General features: G+C 41.0%; 1 protein-coding gene across 4 annotated transcripts in view; it reads left to right on the forward strand.

The window, feature by feature from the left end:
• The window catches only part of DCAF6 (DDB1 and CUL4 associated factor 6), a 162,056-nt gene extending 152,201 nt beyond the window's left edge, over nucleotides 1-9,855 (forward strand). For all 4 annotated transcript variants that reach the window (XM_006872620.1, XM_006872622.1, XM_006872623.1 and 1 more), the window contains one exon: nucleotides 9,794-9,855. In XM_006872620.1, the coding sequence (XP_006872682.1) occupies nucleotides 9,794-9,855 (62 nt within the window). The remainder of the gene's footprint in view (nucleotides 1-9,793) is intronic.
• The last annotated feature ends 6,495 nt before the right edge of the window (nucleotides 9,856-16,350 follow it).

Consider the following 16,350-nt stretch of genomic DNA (forward strand, 5'->3'; position numbering starts at 1 on the left):
TGAGCCTGCTTGGTCAGGTATTCTGTGTTGTTGTTGGCGGAGCTCTCTGCTATACATCCACCCGATCCACCATCTTGTTTGCTCTCCCCATTCATTATTGTTGTTGTTAAGTGCCGTCAAGTCAGTTCCGAATCATAACCACCCTGCATAAGGTTTCCTAGAAGCAGAGCAGCTGGTGAGCTTGAACTGCTAATCTTGGTGTTCAAACCAAACTTGCAGTCCAGCGCATTAACCCACAGCACCACACCAGGACTCCTGGTTGTCCATAAGTGGATGGTGGATGGAATTACTTCTGGGTTCTCAATTTCGTTCCTTTGGTTTATGTGGCTGTGTCTGTCGTTTTACCTGTACTAGGCTGTTTTGATTACCATAGTTGTATGGTAGGTTTTGAGATCATAAAGTGAGAGACCTTATTACTTTGTTCTTCTTCTTTAGTAGTAACCCTTTATCTAGGGTCTCTTTCCTTTCTGTAAGAAATTGCTGATGAATTTTTCTATTTCTTTAAAGAATGATGATGGAATCGGAATCAAGACTGAATTATATCTGTAGATCATTTTGATAGTACTGACATTTTCACAATCTTAAATCTTTTTATATTTGTAAACATGGCATGTTCTTTCCTTTATGTAGATCTATTGTTTTCTTTGCAGTGGTATTTTACAGTGTTCTTTGTATAAATCTTTTGTGTCTCTTGTTAGGTTTAATCCTAAATCTTTCATCTTCTGTGTGGCTATTGCAAAAGGTATTGTTTTTCTAATTTCATTTTCAGAGTACTCTTTGTTAGTATAGAGGAATCCAACTGATATTTGTATGTTGATCATGTACAGTGTAATTTTGCCGAATCTCCTTCCATTAGTTTCAGTAGCTTTCTTGTTGAGTTTCTGGGATTTTTTATACATAGGATTACATTATCTACAAATACAGTTTTATTTCTTCCTTACCAATTTGGATGTGATGTCTTTTATTTCCTTTCTTGCCATATTGCTCTGGCTAGGATTTCTAATACATTATTAAATAGAAGTGGTAAAGATTGCTCTCTTTATCTGGTTCATATTTGCAAGGGGAATGCTTTCAGTCTCTGTCCATTAATAATGTTGGCCTTTGGTTTTCTGTACATACCTTTAATATGAAAGACTACAGCCTTCAATATGGATTGCCCCTCAATGTAAAAGAAAACAAAACTCCTCACAACTGAACCAATAAATGATAATGGAGAAAAGATTGAAGTTGTCAAAGACCTCATTTTGCTTGGATTCCCAATCAACAGTCATGGAAGCAGCAGTCAAGATCAAATAATGTATTGCATTAGGCAAATCTGCTGCAGATAACCTTTTTAAAGAGTTAAAGAATAAAGGACTAAGGTGTGCCTGACCCAAGCCATGTTGTTGTTGGTAAGTGCCATTGCATTAATTCTTATTCATAGCAACCCTGTATAGGGCATCTGAGTGGGTTTCAACCATTGACCCACACCATAGTCATGGTATTTTCAATAGCCTCATATGCATGTGAAAATTGGACAATGAATAAGGAAGACTATAAAAACATCAATGCATTTGAGTTTGTGGTGTTGGAGACAAATATTAAAAGCACCATGGACTGCCAGAAGAACAAACAACTCTGGCTTGGAAGAAGTACAGCCAGAATGCTCCTTAGAAGCTAGGATGGGGATACTTAGTTTCTCATATTTCGGACATGCTATCAGAAGGGACCAGTCCCTGAAGAAGGACCTCATGCTTGATCAGGTGGAGGGTTAGAGACAAAGAAGATCCCCAACAAGATTGATTGAGACAGTAGCAGCAGCAATGGGCTGAAAGGTAACAACAATTGTGAGGATTGCTCAGGACCAGATAGTGTTTCATTCTGCTGTGAATAGGGTTGTTAGGAGTTGTAACCAACACTACAACACCTAAGAAATGTTGAGAAAGTTTCCTACTTTGCTGAGAGTTTTTATCAGGAATGGATGTTGGATTTTGTCAAATGTCTTACCTGCATCAATTGAGATGCTCATATGTTTCTTTTGCTTCGTTTTATTTATGTAGTGGATTATGCTGATTGTTTTTCTAATGTTGAACCATCTTTATATACTGGTATGAATCCCACTTGGTCATGATACAAATTTATTTTGTGTATCATATTGGATTCTGTTGGCTAAGATTTTGTTGAGATTTTTTTACATCTATGTTATTGAGAGATACTGGTCTGTGATTTTCTTTTTAGTGCTGTCTTTGCCTGACTTTGGTATCTGGGTTACGCTTGCTTCATAAAATTAATTCAGGAGATTTTCATCCTTTTCTGTACTCTGGAACAGCATGAGTAGAATTGGCGTCAGCTCTTCTGTGAATGTTTGGTAAAAGTATCCAATGAAGCAATCTGGGCCAACACTTTTCTTTGTCAGGAGTTTTTTAATGACCTGTTCAATAATTGCTTCTTTTGTTATGTGTCTGTTTAAGTTGTCTACTCAGATTGTATTAGTTTGGGCTAGGTAGTGTGTTTCTAGAAATGTGTATATTTCTTCTAGGTTTTGGAGTATAGGTCTTCATTGTAGTCTCTTATCCTTTTTATTTTAGTTGGTTCTGTTATACCATCACCCATTTCATTTATTTGTGTTATTTGCATATTCCCCTTCTTGTCCTTTGTTAATTTTACCTGTGGTTTGTCGATCTTGTGAATACTTTCAAAGTAACAATTTCTAGTCTTGTTGATTCTATTTTTCTGGTTTTTTGTTTCATTTATGTCCACTACAATCTCTATTATTTCCATTCCTCTGATGACTGTGGGGTTTTTTTGTTTTGTTATTGCTGTTATTTTTCAAAATTTTGGAGATACTGTGTTAAGGTATTTTATCACATTGTGATCTGAGATGCTCTGTAATATTTTAGTGTTTTTAAATGTATTCAGGCTTGCTTTGAGGTCTAACATGTGCTCTATTCTAGGTGTTCTGGGTGATGTATTGTGCTATTTTGGGGTGAGTGTTCTATATGAGTCTATGAAGTTGAGTGTGTTGCTTAGATCTTGTGTGTCTTTGTTGAGTTTCTTTCTAGTTGTTTTGTCCTTCATCAAAAGAAGTGTATTCAAGTCTCCAACTATTACTGTTGAGTTGTTTCTCTTTTCAAATATTTTTATGCCTTACAGGTTATGCCTTTTAACCATTATATAATTAACTATCATTTATGGTGGCTTTTACCTTAAAGTCTATTTTATCAGAAATTAATATTGACACTCCTGTTCTTTTTTGGGTGCCATTTGCTTGATACATATTTTTTTTATCCTTCAAATTTTAGCTTTTTGTCTAAAGTGTGTCTCTTGTAGGCAACATATTGATGGGACATGTTTTCGTATCTAGTCTGCTATTCCCTTTTCTGTCAATGTCAGTATTTGATCTACTTGACTGGAGCATTTAATCAGTTTACATTCAGTGTAATTATTGATAGCTATTAATTTACTGCTGTCATTATGGTGTGTGTGTGTGTCTGGTGTTGATGATTTCTTTTTTCTGTATATTTTTCTGTGCTGCTTTTATTTTCATTTACTTTACTGATGTTTATTTTGTGTTTACTGAATCCTTGTAATTTTCTTTTTTTTTTATATTGGATAGAAGGTTTATTGATTTTATGTGTGTAGTTACCTTGCAGTTTATTATTATCATCCTAAATTTAAAATAGTCATTTCTATCTTTGTATCATCTTGACTTCCACTCCATTTGGAAGTTATTACTATACCATTTGTGCCCTCTTTTTGCTTTGTAATTGTTATCATTCAAAAATTGATGTCCCTGGTTCTCTGTTTTCAGGTTCATTTTATTTTTGGAGAATTTTTTATGGCTTGGTTTTCAAGTGATGTTGTCATGTTTCGTTATTTCAGAATGTTCTTTGATGTTGGTTCCCTGTTCCAGAGACTTGCTTTAGCATTTCTCATAAAGTTAGTGTGGTTTTTAGATTCTCTTCTTTGCTTATTGTTTTTCTAGAAATGAACGGATTTTGTTACATTTGAGGGATACATTTGCTGGATATATAATTCTCTATTGGCTCTTGTTTTTTTTTTTTTAGGGGGGTGGGGTGGGGCAGAGATTATATGTGTCATCCCTTGCCTTTTTTCCTATGTGGTTTCTGCCAAGAAGTCAGAGCTTAGTCTTAACTGGTTCTCTTCTGTAGGTAACATTTTGTTTTTCCCAGGCTACTCTTGGGTTTCTTTCTTTGTCTTTAGTTTCAGAAAGTTTGATTATGTCTTTGTGATTTACTCTTGGGTCCATCCTATTAGAAATTCATTGTGCTTCTTGAATGGGTGTTTTCTTGTCTTTCATGAAATTAGGAAAGTTTTCTATGTACAAAAGTTTTTTATGTATAATTGATATTTGTATGTTGATCTTGTACAGTGTCATTTTGCTGAATCATTTCCCCAGTTTTTTGTTTGTTTTTCTCTTCTTCTGGAATTCCAATCAGACAAAAGTTATTTATTTTGATGGTGTCCCATACAATTCTTGGGCTTTCTTCATTTTTATTTCGTCTTTATTTTGAATTTTCCTATAACATATTAAGGGATTTGACTTCAGCTTCTGTTTCTGCCTTCCGCTAAATCAATTCTACTTTGTCCTTCCAATATGTTCATGTTTCTGAAAACGTCATGTTAATCTTTTGGGTTCCTAGTTGCTATTTTTGTATCATTTCTAGTTGTCTGTTTTATTATTTTGTTCTTGTATTGTTTTCCTGAATTCTTCTAGAGTTTTGTGTATGAGTTACTTGATTTTATCTTTGTTTTCCTTGATCTCTTTCTTAAATCTGTTGAAGGGTCCAAAATACAGTTCTTTTGTTGTCAAGTTGCTCCATTACCATTTCCTTCTCTGGAAGATTTACTGACCCTGTATTTGGTCACTTGCTTGAGCCATCTTGTCTTGTTTTTGAGGTATGATTTGAAGTCATCTGTTGTCTCTAAGGTATTATGGTGTGACTGTATTTATTTGTTGATTGTATGTTGGTTGGCTTTATTTTTTGTTTTATTTTGATGTATCCGGTCAGTTGGGGCAGGCAAACTACTTTGGTCGCTGTTGTAGCAGCACTTGGCTGCTCACCTTCGCTCTGGGTGGATTTTGTAGTAGGTGGGAATGTGGTTGGTTGTGTAGTGTAGAGCAGCTGAAAGCAACTGGTCTGGGTGGGCCACTGCCTAACATTGATCTGGTGGTGCTGGAGTATTGTGTAACAATGTGGCTGGTTAGGGTCAGTGCCTTGTTTTGCTGGGGCAAAAACAAACGGGTGGAGTGGAAGAAAGAAGGATAAAGAGGAAAAGCACTGAGGGGTGGGGTGGAGAAGGGAAAGGCTGCACAGCAGCAGGCAGAAGTGTGCATCACAGGTGGCAGAGGTGACCGGAGCTTGTCACCTGGTCTGCACAAGTGCACACTGCTAACCATGGAGCTGGTGGTAGAGTGGCACCAGCTCATGGGAGTATGCCTCGCCAACTGTGCAGGCAGCAGACAGGCAACTCTGAGTCACAGGAGTGTATGCTGCTCACCATGGAGGCTGCAATGAAAGGCACGCTTCCTTGTAGATCTCAGCTGTGTGGGACACGTGGGAGTGCTCTCTGCAAGTCAGTAAGGGCGGGGAGCCGGGTTATGGGGGGTGAGGAGGTGGGCCAGTGGGGGCATCACTGGCTGCCATGGTCAACAGAAGGGTATGTAGGGTAGGGAGTGAGAACTCTCCTCTGGTCACTAGTTATGGGTGTGGTTGCCAGTGCATTCCTGGTCGAGTACAGCCCATTAACTGGTCAATGCTCTGATTCAATACAGGGGACGAAGGGATGCCAAGTCCAGTGACTCTGGCTACAACCCCACAGGCCATCCACACCATGTGGGGGCCCCACCCAAATGACCAGGGACCACAGAGTGGTTCTATCCCTGTTTCCTTGCTTCCTCCTTGCTCTGTGGGTGCTAAGTTCTGGAGTTCTGTCTCACTTTCCTGTGAACTTTCCTTCCTTGGACCTAGCTCATGCTCTGCTTACTTGCAGTTTGTTTGCCCTGTGTCTCTGACTTAATTGGGATTGTGTGAAGTTGCCTTTCTGTGACTCAGAAGGCACATCCACTCTGCATTTCTGCCTGTTCCTTGCTTTAATTCCCTAGCTCTTCCACTCAGTATTAGATCGACTTTGGTTTGTAGCCCAGGGTTCCAGTACTATCATATGTATAGATTTCACTTGGTCTCTTGGGTCTTGTTTGTAGGTGTGGAGCATCTAGCTAGATCACCGTCCTAACTCCAGCCTTATTTATTCTCTTAAGAAAGCAAAATAAATTCTTTGCGGTGTAAACTCTAGAAAATAAAAAGAGAGTTTTCATGGAATACAGGTTTCCTTTGGGGCTTCCCCCCATATCTCTCCTGTTCCTTGCCTACCCCACACTCCCCAGTAAATGTCTTAGGTAAGAAATGTAATCTCTTCATATCATCATACCTTCTCCAGCCAAAAGTAATTTTCTGAAGAAGCATTTTTAACACAGAAGGAACTGTTCCACAATTTAAGCCTTGTTTACAAAGCAATTTTGCCTGCTCTATCTTTGAAAACAATGGATACAGAAGTGATCCTTATTTCTCTTTGAAAGAACACAGCATTCCTCAAATCTCCTTGATCTATAATTGCCAACCAGAAAATTATGAAAGTATTGAACTGCTTTGCCAGTTTTATCAGAGCAGTAGCACTTATGAGCAGATTTTGTTCAAGAGACATACTACAGTAGTTGAATTTGAGGAATAAAGAGCAATTTTCATGTTTAAATTACTTGTATGTATATAAGTCATACACATTTGATCAATTCCTTCTTCCTCATTCTAGGAATCACCATCGGTTATTTTGTGGCAAACACGGGGCTTCAAAAAGCTTGTTGAAAAATGGATTGAAAATATAATGGCATTTTTCACGAACTTTTTGAAGCCCCTTCATATGTAAGAGACTTTTGGCCCTCATTCATCTCCTTATATCTTGCTTTAAATTCTGCTTTAAGTGCTGTAACATTTCTTCTTAACTCTCTAGTTCCCTATCTTCATTTACAGTGTGACAAGCAAAAGAAATTTAGGTTAAAAGCATACAAACTTTCTAATAGGGTGATACTGTTTTCTCATGCTCCACTGATGTGACATAATGGGTTTTTGAATATACACCTACTCCTCACTTAGATTAGGAGTTGTTGTTGTTGTTAAGTGCCATCAAGTCGGTTCCCGACCCATAGCGACCCTGTACAGGGTTTCCGAGGGTGTAAATCTTTACGGGAGTAGAAAGCCTCATCTTTCTACCACGGAGCGGCTGGTAGTTTCAAACCGCTGACCCTAAGGTTCGCAGCCCGATTCATAACCACTACGCTACCAGAGCTCCTTAGGTGTATGTTATTCAATACTAGACATTTATGGCAATAGTAAAAATCTACTGTCTGACTATTTTGCACAGGGACGGCATATGTCTGGTAGTAATGATTGCCGAGATCAAGAGCTAACACTGGCCATGAAGGTTATGTGTCACCTAGGCTGGGCTCTGATTCTCATTGTTTAACAATTACGTATGATGCCATTTTGCAGTTGGGTGATGATGTAATTTGGCAGTTAGGTAATGATGTCATCCTCAGTTTTGTGATCATACCCTATTTTCATATACTACCAATTTTAACATAACATCCTGGTCTTTGGAAATAATGTCGATAAGTGAGGACTGAAAGTTGTCCATCATATCCAGCTTCCCCACTTAGAGAAAATAGAATGGGGACTTAATGTTTTGGTCTCTTCTGTTACACTAATGCCCCTTGGTCAGAATCCCTTCCATTGGGTTTCAATTGCTTAATGATCTGTGAAGGTGTATCTCTATCCTGTTTTGTACATTTAGTTTATAGATAATTGCTAAGTGCCATCAAGTCGGTTCTGACCCATAGCGACCCCGTATAGGGTTTCTGTGGAGAAGCTTGTCAGCTTGAACCACCAACCTTGCAGTTTATAATAGCCAAAATTTTTATAATTTGGGTTATGTAAGTCATATAAAACTACATCTCTTAATAATTCCCTAAGCAGTTGGTGATGTGTTGTATGTATTCTAGGCACACATTTGATATTGAGTATGTCAGTCTTGTTTTTACAAGGTGGAGTCCTAGTGTGGCGTTGTAGGGTAAGCACTGGACTGCTAGCCACAGGTGAGCAGTTCAGATCCACCAGCTGCCCCTCAGAAATCATACACAGGATCAATATGAGTCAGATATGACTTAACAACACTTAACAACAACATGCTGGCTTCAAGGAGTCCTGCTGGCATCTTGGGTTCTGCATTGGACTGCTTACCTCAAGGTCAGCAGTTCAAATCTATCAGCTGCTCTGGGGGCAAAAAAGAGCAGCTCCTGTAAAGATTTACAGCCCTGGAAATGCTACATAGAATGACTATTGTCAGAATCAACTTGATGACAGCAGGTTTTGGATTTGGGGAGCCCTCGTGGTGCGGTGGTCCAAGCCACCAGCCTCCTCTAAGCAGGAGAAAAAGGTGACAGGGTGTATCTGTAGAGACTGGGAGCCTAGGAAACCCTGTGGAGCAGTTCTACTCTGCTTCCATAGGGGTGACTTAATCAAATTCAGTTGAACCATAAAGATAGAGTCCCCTTTGTATACTGTCACTGGTATCATTGCTAGAGCATACAACGAGAGTGCTTAAGCCCCTGTAGGTAATACGTAATCTCTCAAGATTCAGCAGTATATAATGGCTAAGTCACATCTTCTCCTGCTGTTGTCAGTGGGACTGAACCACTTCCCTATGTCTAACCGTAATGTTTACCAGAAAGTGTTCCATGCTGTTGCTTTCCTTTTATACCCTAATGTAATGTATATGCTCGTAGTAAATGAAGCACTTATTCAGAAAACATTAAATGAACATCCTGTACTAGAATCTAAGGCTATAAAGATAAAAGACATACCTCCTGCCCACCAAGAGTTGTCTAGTCTTCAAGACACACAAACTATCATTATTATTGTTATAGGGCTCATGCACGATGTTCCAGAATGTGGAGGGGGAGGGAGCTCCTAATTCTTCAGGTGGAGTCAGGGAAGCAGTCAGGGAAAAGTTCTCACCAAATGACTAAACAGACCCTTCATAGCTGATGACTTGGGAGAAGTGTCCCAGGCAAAGGAACAACAAGTGTAAATCATGAACACTTGAGAACATGCTGTGCTGTGCTCAGGGGCTGGCGAGTACTTGGCCTCCAGTGTAAGGTGGCTGGATAAACACGTCCAAGTCAGCACTCACCACACTTGGTAATTATATGTTCAAATGAGTATTTAATCGAGATCAGCTCCTTCTGGGCAGATAACACATTTATTTTGATCACCTTTATATCCTCAGTTGTAAACACAATGCATGGAACATCATTTAAACATCCTTTTATAGAATTACACAGATCCTCTACGGTGGACCCCAGATTCTCTGGTGTGCAGCCTCCCCCTTGGTGGTGCCTGATACACCCCTTAGAATTCCACACTCCAAGAACAGTTTGAAAACAATACATCACAGTCTGTAAGGTTATTAATATTGGATGTTAGAATTAGTGCACATTCAAAGCCAATAGTGCAGTATGTCTTGTACTTTTGGTGTCGCCATAAGTCAGGGGCTAACCCAACAGGAACTATCAAAAGGCAAATAAATGACCTATCTACCACAGTGGTGAGCTGACTTTTACACAGTGATGTGTTAAATTGTATGCATTTTAGTCAGTGTTTGGTAAAAAGCACTGAAAAGCATTTTAACTGTAGTGACAAAGTTACTGTTTTTGTGACCCCATCTCTGTGTCTTCCAGACCGGCTGGAGGGTGACAGATCAGAAGGCTCTGGCCAAGAAAATGAAAATGAAGATGAATAATTATCAACTCTTGTTGGCAAGCACTTAGATGTTCTGGAATTTGTATAAGACATTTATTATATTTTTTTTCTTTACAGAGCTTTAGTGCAATTTTAAGGTTTTGGTTTTTTGGAGTTTTCCCTTTTTATGGGATAACCTAATATTGATTTGGAACGACTGTGTGCATGAATTTGAGAGTGTGTGTAAAACAAAATTAGCAAAATGTTTTAAAACCTTTTGCCGTGAATGAGGAGTGTTAGACGATGCAAAGTGCAATATTTTCCTTAACCTTCGGATGTGGGAGCTTGAATCAATGTTGAAGAATAATTTTCATTATAGTGAAAATGTTGGTTCAGATAAATTTCTATACTTGCCATTTGCATGTTTGTTGCTTTCTAATTAAAAAAGTTGGTTGTTTTAAGATATTGTGAATTTGACTTTTTATTTAGTAACTAACTTTGACCATCTTGCTACTCTGACACGTTTTTCCAGTCTGTTTGTAACAAAAGGACTGTGATTCCTTGTTCCTTAGCTTTATTGACATTTTCTGTTTAACATCTATGTGATAGGGTCATACAGAAAGGCTTTATTCATTTCTCCTTCACCTGCACGTAATGTAGGAGCACCTCCTCACCCAAGTGTACCAAGTGTCAGTCAGAGAGAACATCACAGAGCTCATGTAGGATCTGCAGGTCCTGCTATTTCTGTTGGTCCTCCTCTCTCCACCATCTGTATTTCAAGTAAAAGCCTTTGACTGTCCTTCTAATTCCTGATCTCCCAGCCTCTAGTGCCTACCTCCATTCAACTTTACGCATCCACACCCCTCTCGCCCCTCCTAAACAGTTACCATGCTGGTGTCTTTCCCTCAGTCTGTACAAACTTGGCCCTCCTCTCTCTTCCATTCACAAAATAAGGAAATCTTTTCCTGATACCATTCTCTATATACTTTCCAGCTCCTCTTGTGGTTCAAGTGAGCGCACCACTTATCTATGGCTCTCTTTGCTATTTCCCAGGTGTCTGAAGCCTTCTTCAGAAGCCAGATCTCCTTTACTGCCTTCTGCTACCTCAGTGGGAAAAGTAAGCATGGCAGCATGATGTCAATCTTTAGTGGTCCCAAAGGATGACGTCACAGGCACTCTACCTTCTCTTCTCTTCCAAACATACGCCCACACTTGGCATTTGCTATTGTAAGTTTCTGGGATGGTACATCAATTCTTCCTTTTGTAAGAATGACCTTTGTAACCAGGAGAATGTCTTTGAGTTTGAAGTCAGTGAGCTCTTGGCAACTGCCTCACTTACTAATGACAGCAGCAAATTCCCTTTGGCCTGAACATAGTCAATAACTACCTTCATCCTACCTCCTTGCCAACCAACAATTAGAGGGAAAAGGTTGGATTACATACTACTTGGACTAATTTGAATTAATTTGGAGATAGTCATCCAGTGCTACCAAAATTCTAACACTGACCCATGAAAGAGAATGCTGCTATTGTCAAGGTCAGATCCATGTAAGCCCTCAGCCAGCAGCAGCCCTGAGGTGGCTGTCAGACCATAAGTGACTGCAGCAGTGGCTAGAAGAAAACAAGTACCAGTGACACTTGGATGGTCTGTCACTGTCATACAGAAGCCCCTCTCGGTTGATGCTGTTAGTGTTCCTGCTGAAACAGGTGCCTCAAATACATATATACATGTCTTACTGCTCAGTCACCAGGTACTTAAACTGTTCCTCCTATTTTCAGGAAAACAAATACCCTGGATGGAGGGACTAAGAAGTCAGATACCAAGATTAAGCCCTCATGCTTTGACATGGCCTGTAAGTCAGGAGCCAGGCAAGCCAGAAATGCAGTAAGGAAGGCAGCAAAGAGGGAATTCACTGTACAGAGCAGAGCTAGCAAGAGTCAGTATACGTGGGGAGGACACTGGCAAATGAGGTGACCGGTCCTCCTATGTGCTCGCAAGTGAAGGGGTCACTCTAAAGGGGGTTTACATATTATTCTGAGGCTCAGTGATAATCCTATTTGATTATGGGGTAAGATATGTATTGATGTATGTGATTGATGTTCATTAAACCTCTTTTTAAAACTTTGAGTTAAGAGGGTTTGTTCTATATATCTTGGCCATGCTAAGAAATAGGCCTTTTAACAGTACTCCTCTGATCTAATTGCCTGGAGGCATTGATGGAAAAATGCACAGATGCATGTACCCAGTTGACTTTGGTAAAGGCACCCATATACCCACAATTCTCCAACAGTCTGCCCCTTCTTGCTCAGGTTCCTTCCCCTTTTAGCCGTGTATTCTGAGAAGGGAAACTGGGGGTGGGGGAGGAGAAATAGGGGTGAGGCACCCAGAAAAGCCCATAGTACAACAAGTATTCATAATTTCCACAGCGATACACATCCCGAAAACATATTTAATCAGGTAAACAAAACTATTCTAAATACACTTTTACTTGCTTATAAATATGGATTTATAACACTCCTAAAACAGTTTTCTTACCTTAAAAAAAAAAGGAAATCCCAGAAACTTCAAGTTAAATATATTTCAGGATTAGTTTGTCATTGCTTTGTTGTGAAGCTTGGCTTTTTAACAACTTCTGAGTCTAGGGGTCCATTATCAGAACACAGCACTGACTGACAGACATCTTCCCACGCAGAGGTTCTCTCCTCTCTCTTCAGCTTGGCCCTTGCCCACCCAGGCCTCTCAGCCTTCTTGGGACTATTTTCTGCTGGAAGGAGTTGACTTACCTATGATTTGTGATACTTCAAAGTGATGCTGTCGAAAGGAAAAACAGCAATGGCTTCTAATTCCTAAGTTATCTATACTGCTCAAGAAAACATTTTCTGAGGGAATGAACACAGCTTTGTGTATTCTCATAAAAATAACACTGACCGAAATTGTGCTCTTTGTAGTCTTGTGCAGATTACCTTTGTGCTTTGAATTCATTCCAATGAATCCTGTCACTGTCCTTGGGTCTTTTTTTAGATCTAATAAACCATAGTCAAGTGTCTCCCAAGCTCCTTGGTTTATTATAGTTCTTTTTACTTACCTAATGAAGCCCAGCTGGTCTATCCTGATGATGACTTTTAACTATACCTCACCTGCCTTAAGTGACAAAACTGGATGCTTCCTTTGCTAGGTCACACAGCCAAGATCTGGAAGTTGACCCTACCTGGCCCACTTTGAAACCCTGAACAAGTCACTTCACTGCCCTGGGCCTCTCTGGATTCTATGTGTACTTTCTCCTCAACCTAAACAGAAGGTACAATTAGACAACTGTAACCAATACCGTCTTCCTTTACCTCAAGATAATGAGTAGCTGCTTTCCCTTCTCAACCAGGCCCCTTGCGCACACAAGGTAAACTGCCCCTTTGGGGCTGTAAGGCTAACCTTGCACTGTGGTGTGGGCTTCTACACCAGACCCCAGAGTGTGGTCATGACTGATAGCTGCCATTCAGGGCAACTTAGAAAATTTTCTCTGTGCACAAGCAGGCCCAGCAGAATGAGACATAACATTTTTCATAGAAAAGCTCATTTCTGCTCCATTATTAACCTCTTGAGTTCCAATGCCACTTAGCCTTCCCTGCTCCTTCTCTCTTGCCTCCCCACTTCTTCACCCTATCCTTTCTTTCCCAAAAGATCCTTTTGTGCTGCAATCGTACAGCAAACTTTTCAATCCCAGTTATAACCATCTATACTTTCTATTGAGGATAACAGTTCAACTCTTTTCAAGATCCTCACCTCTTGTCAGAGAGATGCCTGTAAAACAGGAATACACCCACCTCAGAGAATGACTGAGAAGAAACACCAGTTCCTCCGCACCAGGTAGTACACTGGGAGCATTACAAATATTTCCTCATAGATCACACAATCACCTTTGGAGGAAGGCTCTCTGGATTCTGTGTCCCCCACAGAAATTACCAAACCCCTTTTTACACATGAAGAAACTGAGACAGTGAAAACAAAAATTGTGTAACTTGCCCAAGAACATGCAGCTAAATGGCAGAGTGGGATCTGAACCCAGAACTTATATCCAAATCCTACTCTATTCCCACTGAAGTGCCTAGCATACATAGTGCCTAGGACACAGTAGGCACTTAGACATCTAACAGCTTAGAATAAAGGCTGGTGCCCTGCCATCCTTAGTTTAACACAGGAGCTACATTTTGTATGCAATTCGGAAGTGTCTCGGGGGCATGTTGACAGGATGGGAAAAGATTCATGTAATTGAATCTAAACAGGTGGACTTTTCCTCCCTTGCCAGTCCCCACCCAGAATATCTGGCCTCTGACTGCTCAGCAGCTTCTTTCATGAGAATCAAAGTCTATTAGCACTACAGGGCCCTGGGCTTACACTCTTCCCAGACCCTCTATAATTACACATTCGCACAGGTGAGTCATGGCAGTACCTAGGAACCTAAGGGGGAGAGGGGAGACACACACACACACACACACACACACACACACACACACACACACGGAAGCAGACAAGAGGAGCGGTCTTTTACAGTAGGGGTGGGTAACATTTTTTCTGCTAAATTTTATGTCATTCATAGGCCGTACAAAATTATCAACTTAAAAATCTGCCTGCTATATTTGGTCAAGGAGTCCTGGTGTGGTGCTGTGGATTAATGCGCTGGACTGCAAAGTCGTTTGAATCGCAAGGTCAGCAGTTCAAGCTCACCAGTCATTACTTAGAAACCCTATACAGGGTCGCTATGGGTCAGAACCAACTCAACAACACTTAACAACATATTTGGTCAAACGTTTAATTAACTCACCCCTAATGTGACGGCTGGAGTCCTGGTGTTGCACTGCTGGTTAGTGCGCTGGACTGCAAGTTCATTTTGAACCATAAGGTCAGCAGTTCACGCTAACTAGCTGCTCCTTGGAAACCCTATACAGGACAGGGTCACTATGAGTCAGAAACAATTTGATGGTACTTAACAACAGATGTGATGGCTGAACTGCGGTTGCCTTAGCAGGGCCAGACCAAATGATTTCACAGTGTGGTGCTGACTACTAATGCACCAGACTGCAAAGCCATGTGAACTGCAAGGTCAGTGGTTCAAGCTCATCAGCTGCTCCTCAGAAACCAGATACAGGGTCGCTATGGGTTGGAACCGACTCGACAGCACTTAGCAACAACAATACAATAGTGAGGTTGGCCCAGGATTGGGCAGTGTTTCATTCTGCTGTGCATAGGCTTGCTATGAGTCGGTACTGACTCTGTGGCACCTAACAACAACATACAGCCTGTGGGCTGAACATTTCCCTACCCCTGCTTGAAAGACTGAGGTCTGCAGTACCAATGAAGTTTAGAGCCCAGCTCTTCACTTGGGTAACTACCAGTGGCATCACAGCTACACTACTGCCACCTAGTGTTTTGGGTCCTCAATGCAAGTCCCTCTCTCTGGTCAGGAGACAAGGATAAGTGTGTGCTCTGTAGTGGGACTCCCAATGCCTTCTGGGGCGTAAGAGCCTGCAAACCAGGTCCTAGGGCATGGCATAGGAACCCAGGCATCTAAGTGAAAGAAACAGATGTACAACAGCCCTGAAAGAGGTCCTGTATTTCAAGCAAGTGGCCAAGCGTCCCCTGCCACTGTCCATGCGTTCCCCTCAGGAAGGCTTTGGCCTGTCACTGCAATGCAGTTAACACCTAATGAGCCTGGGATAGTGGGGGCAGTGATGACTTTGACCTTCTTCTGTCAAAATCCTCAGAAATGTCAGGATGTATGCCGACTATATTTTCTCCCTTAACTGAATAATAGCAAGTGTGACTCCTTGAACATACAAAACACAAGTCTATACAAAATACACGTGTCTGTAAAAAATCCACAAGCCCTACAGTAGGTTTCTTCTAAGCTCATGGTCTCTAGCCTGCCTTCAGACCCCACCTCCCACAAAGTCCAGACCACATCCCTGTCTGCTCTTTTCGTATCAGCACCGGGATCTAACAAAAGCCCATGTGTGAAATAGCAGCAGATGCTAAAGTCACTGACTGCAGACAGCTTCCAAATCCAGGACTTGGTTCAGACTGACTCCTCTGCTTCACAGAGTCACCTCTGAACTCCCAAGGTGGCACTATCCCCCACCCTCTGGAGCCCAGTTCTCTGTTCATTACTTGGCTGTTAGGTACTAGATCAGGATCCTCCGGGTATTGCCCCTAAATCAGATTGAAAACACTGTAGCACTTATGGTCAGGGCTTGGTACTTTGCACACAGTGATGCCCAGTCTTAAAGACAGGTAGACAAATGGATGGGCCTCAGCAGAATCATGGGAAAGAGAGTGAATTCTTCTGTGAAATACATTTTTCGAGATTAGTTTAGAGTAAACCCTGGCATATCCCAGCTGGCCTCAGATCAGGATTCTCACCCATGGAAGACATTCTGCAGCCCTTGGGTTCCAAGCCAATTTGCTGCATTCAAAAATGCCTAGCCATCCATTACCCCCAGGTTGTTCCAGCTCAGAAATCGTTTCTCTGCCATGAGCCACTTCTGTGTCCAGTAGCTGATCAGG

This window comes from Chrysochloris asiatica, unplaced genomic scaffold, assembly GCF_000296735.1.
Source record: "Chrysochloris asiatica unplaced genomic scaffold, ChrAsi1.0 scaffold00207, whole genome shotgun sequence".
Lineage (NCBI taxonomy): Eukaryota > Metazoa > Chordata > Mammalia > Afrosoricida > Chrysochloridae > Chrysochloris > Chrysochloris asiatica.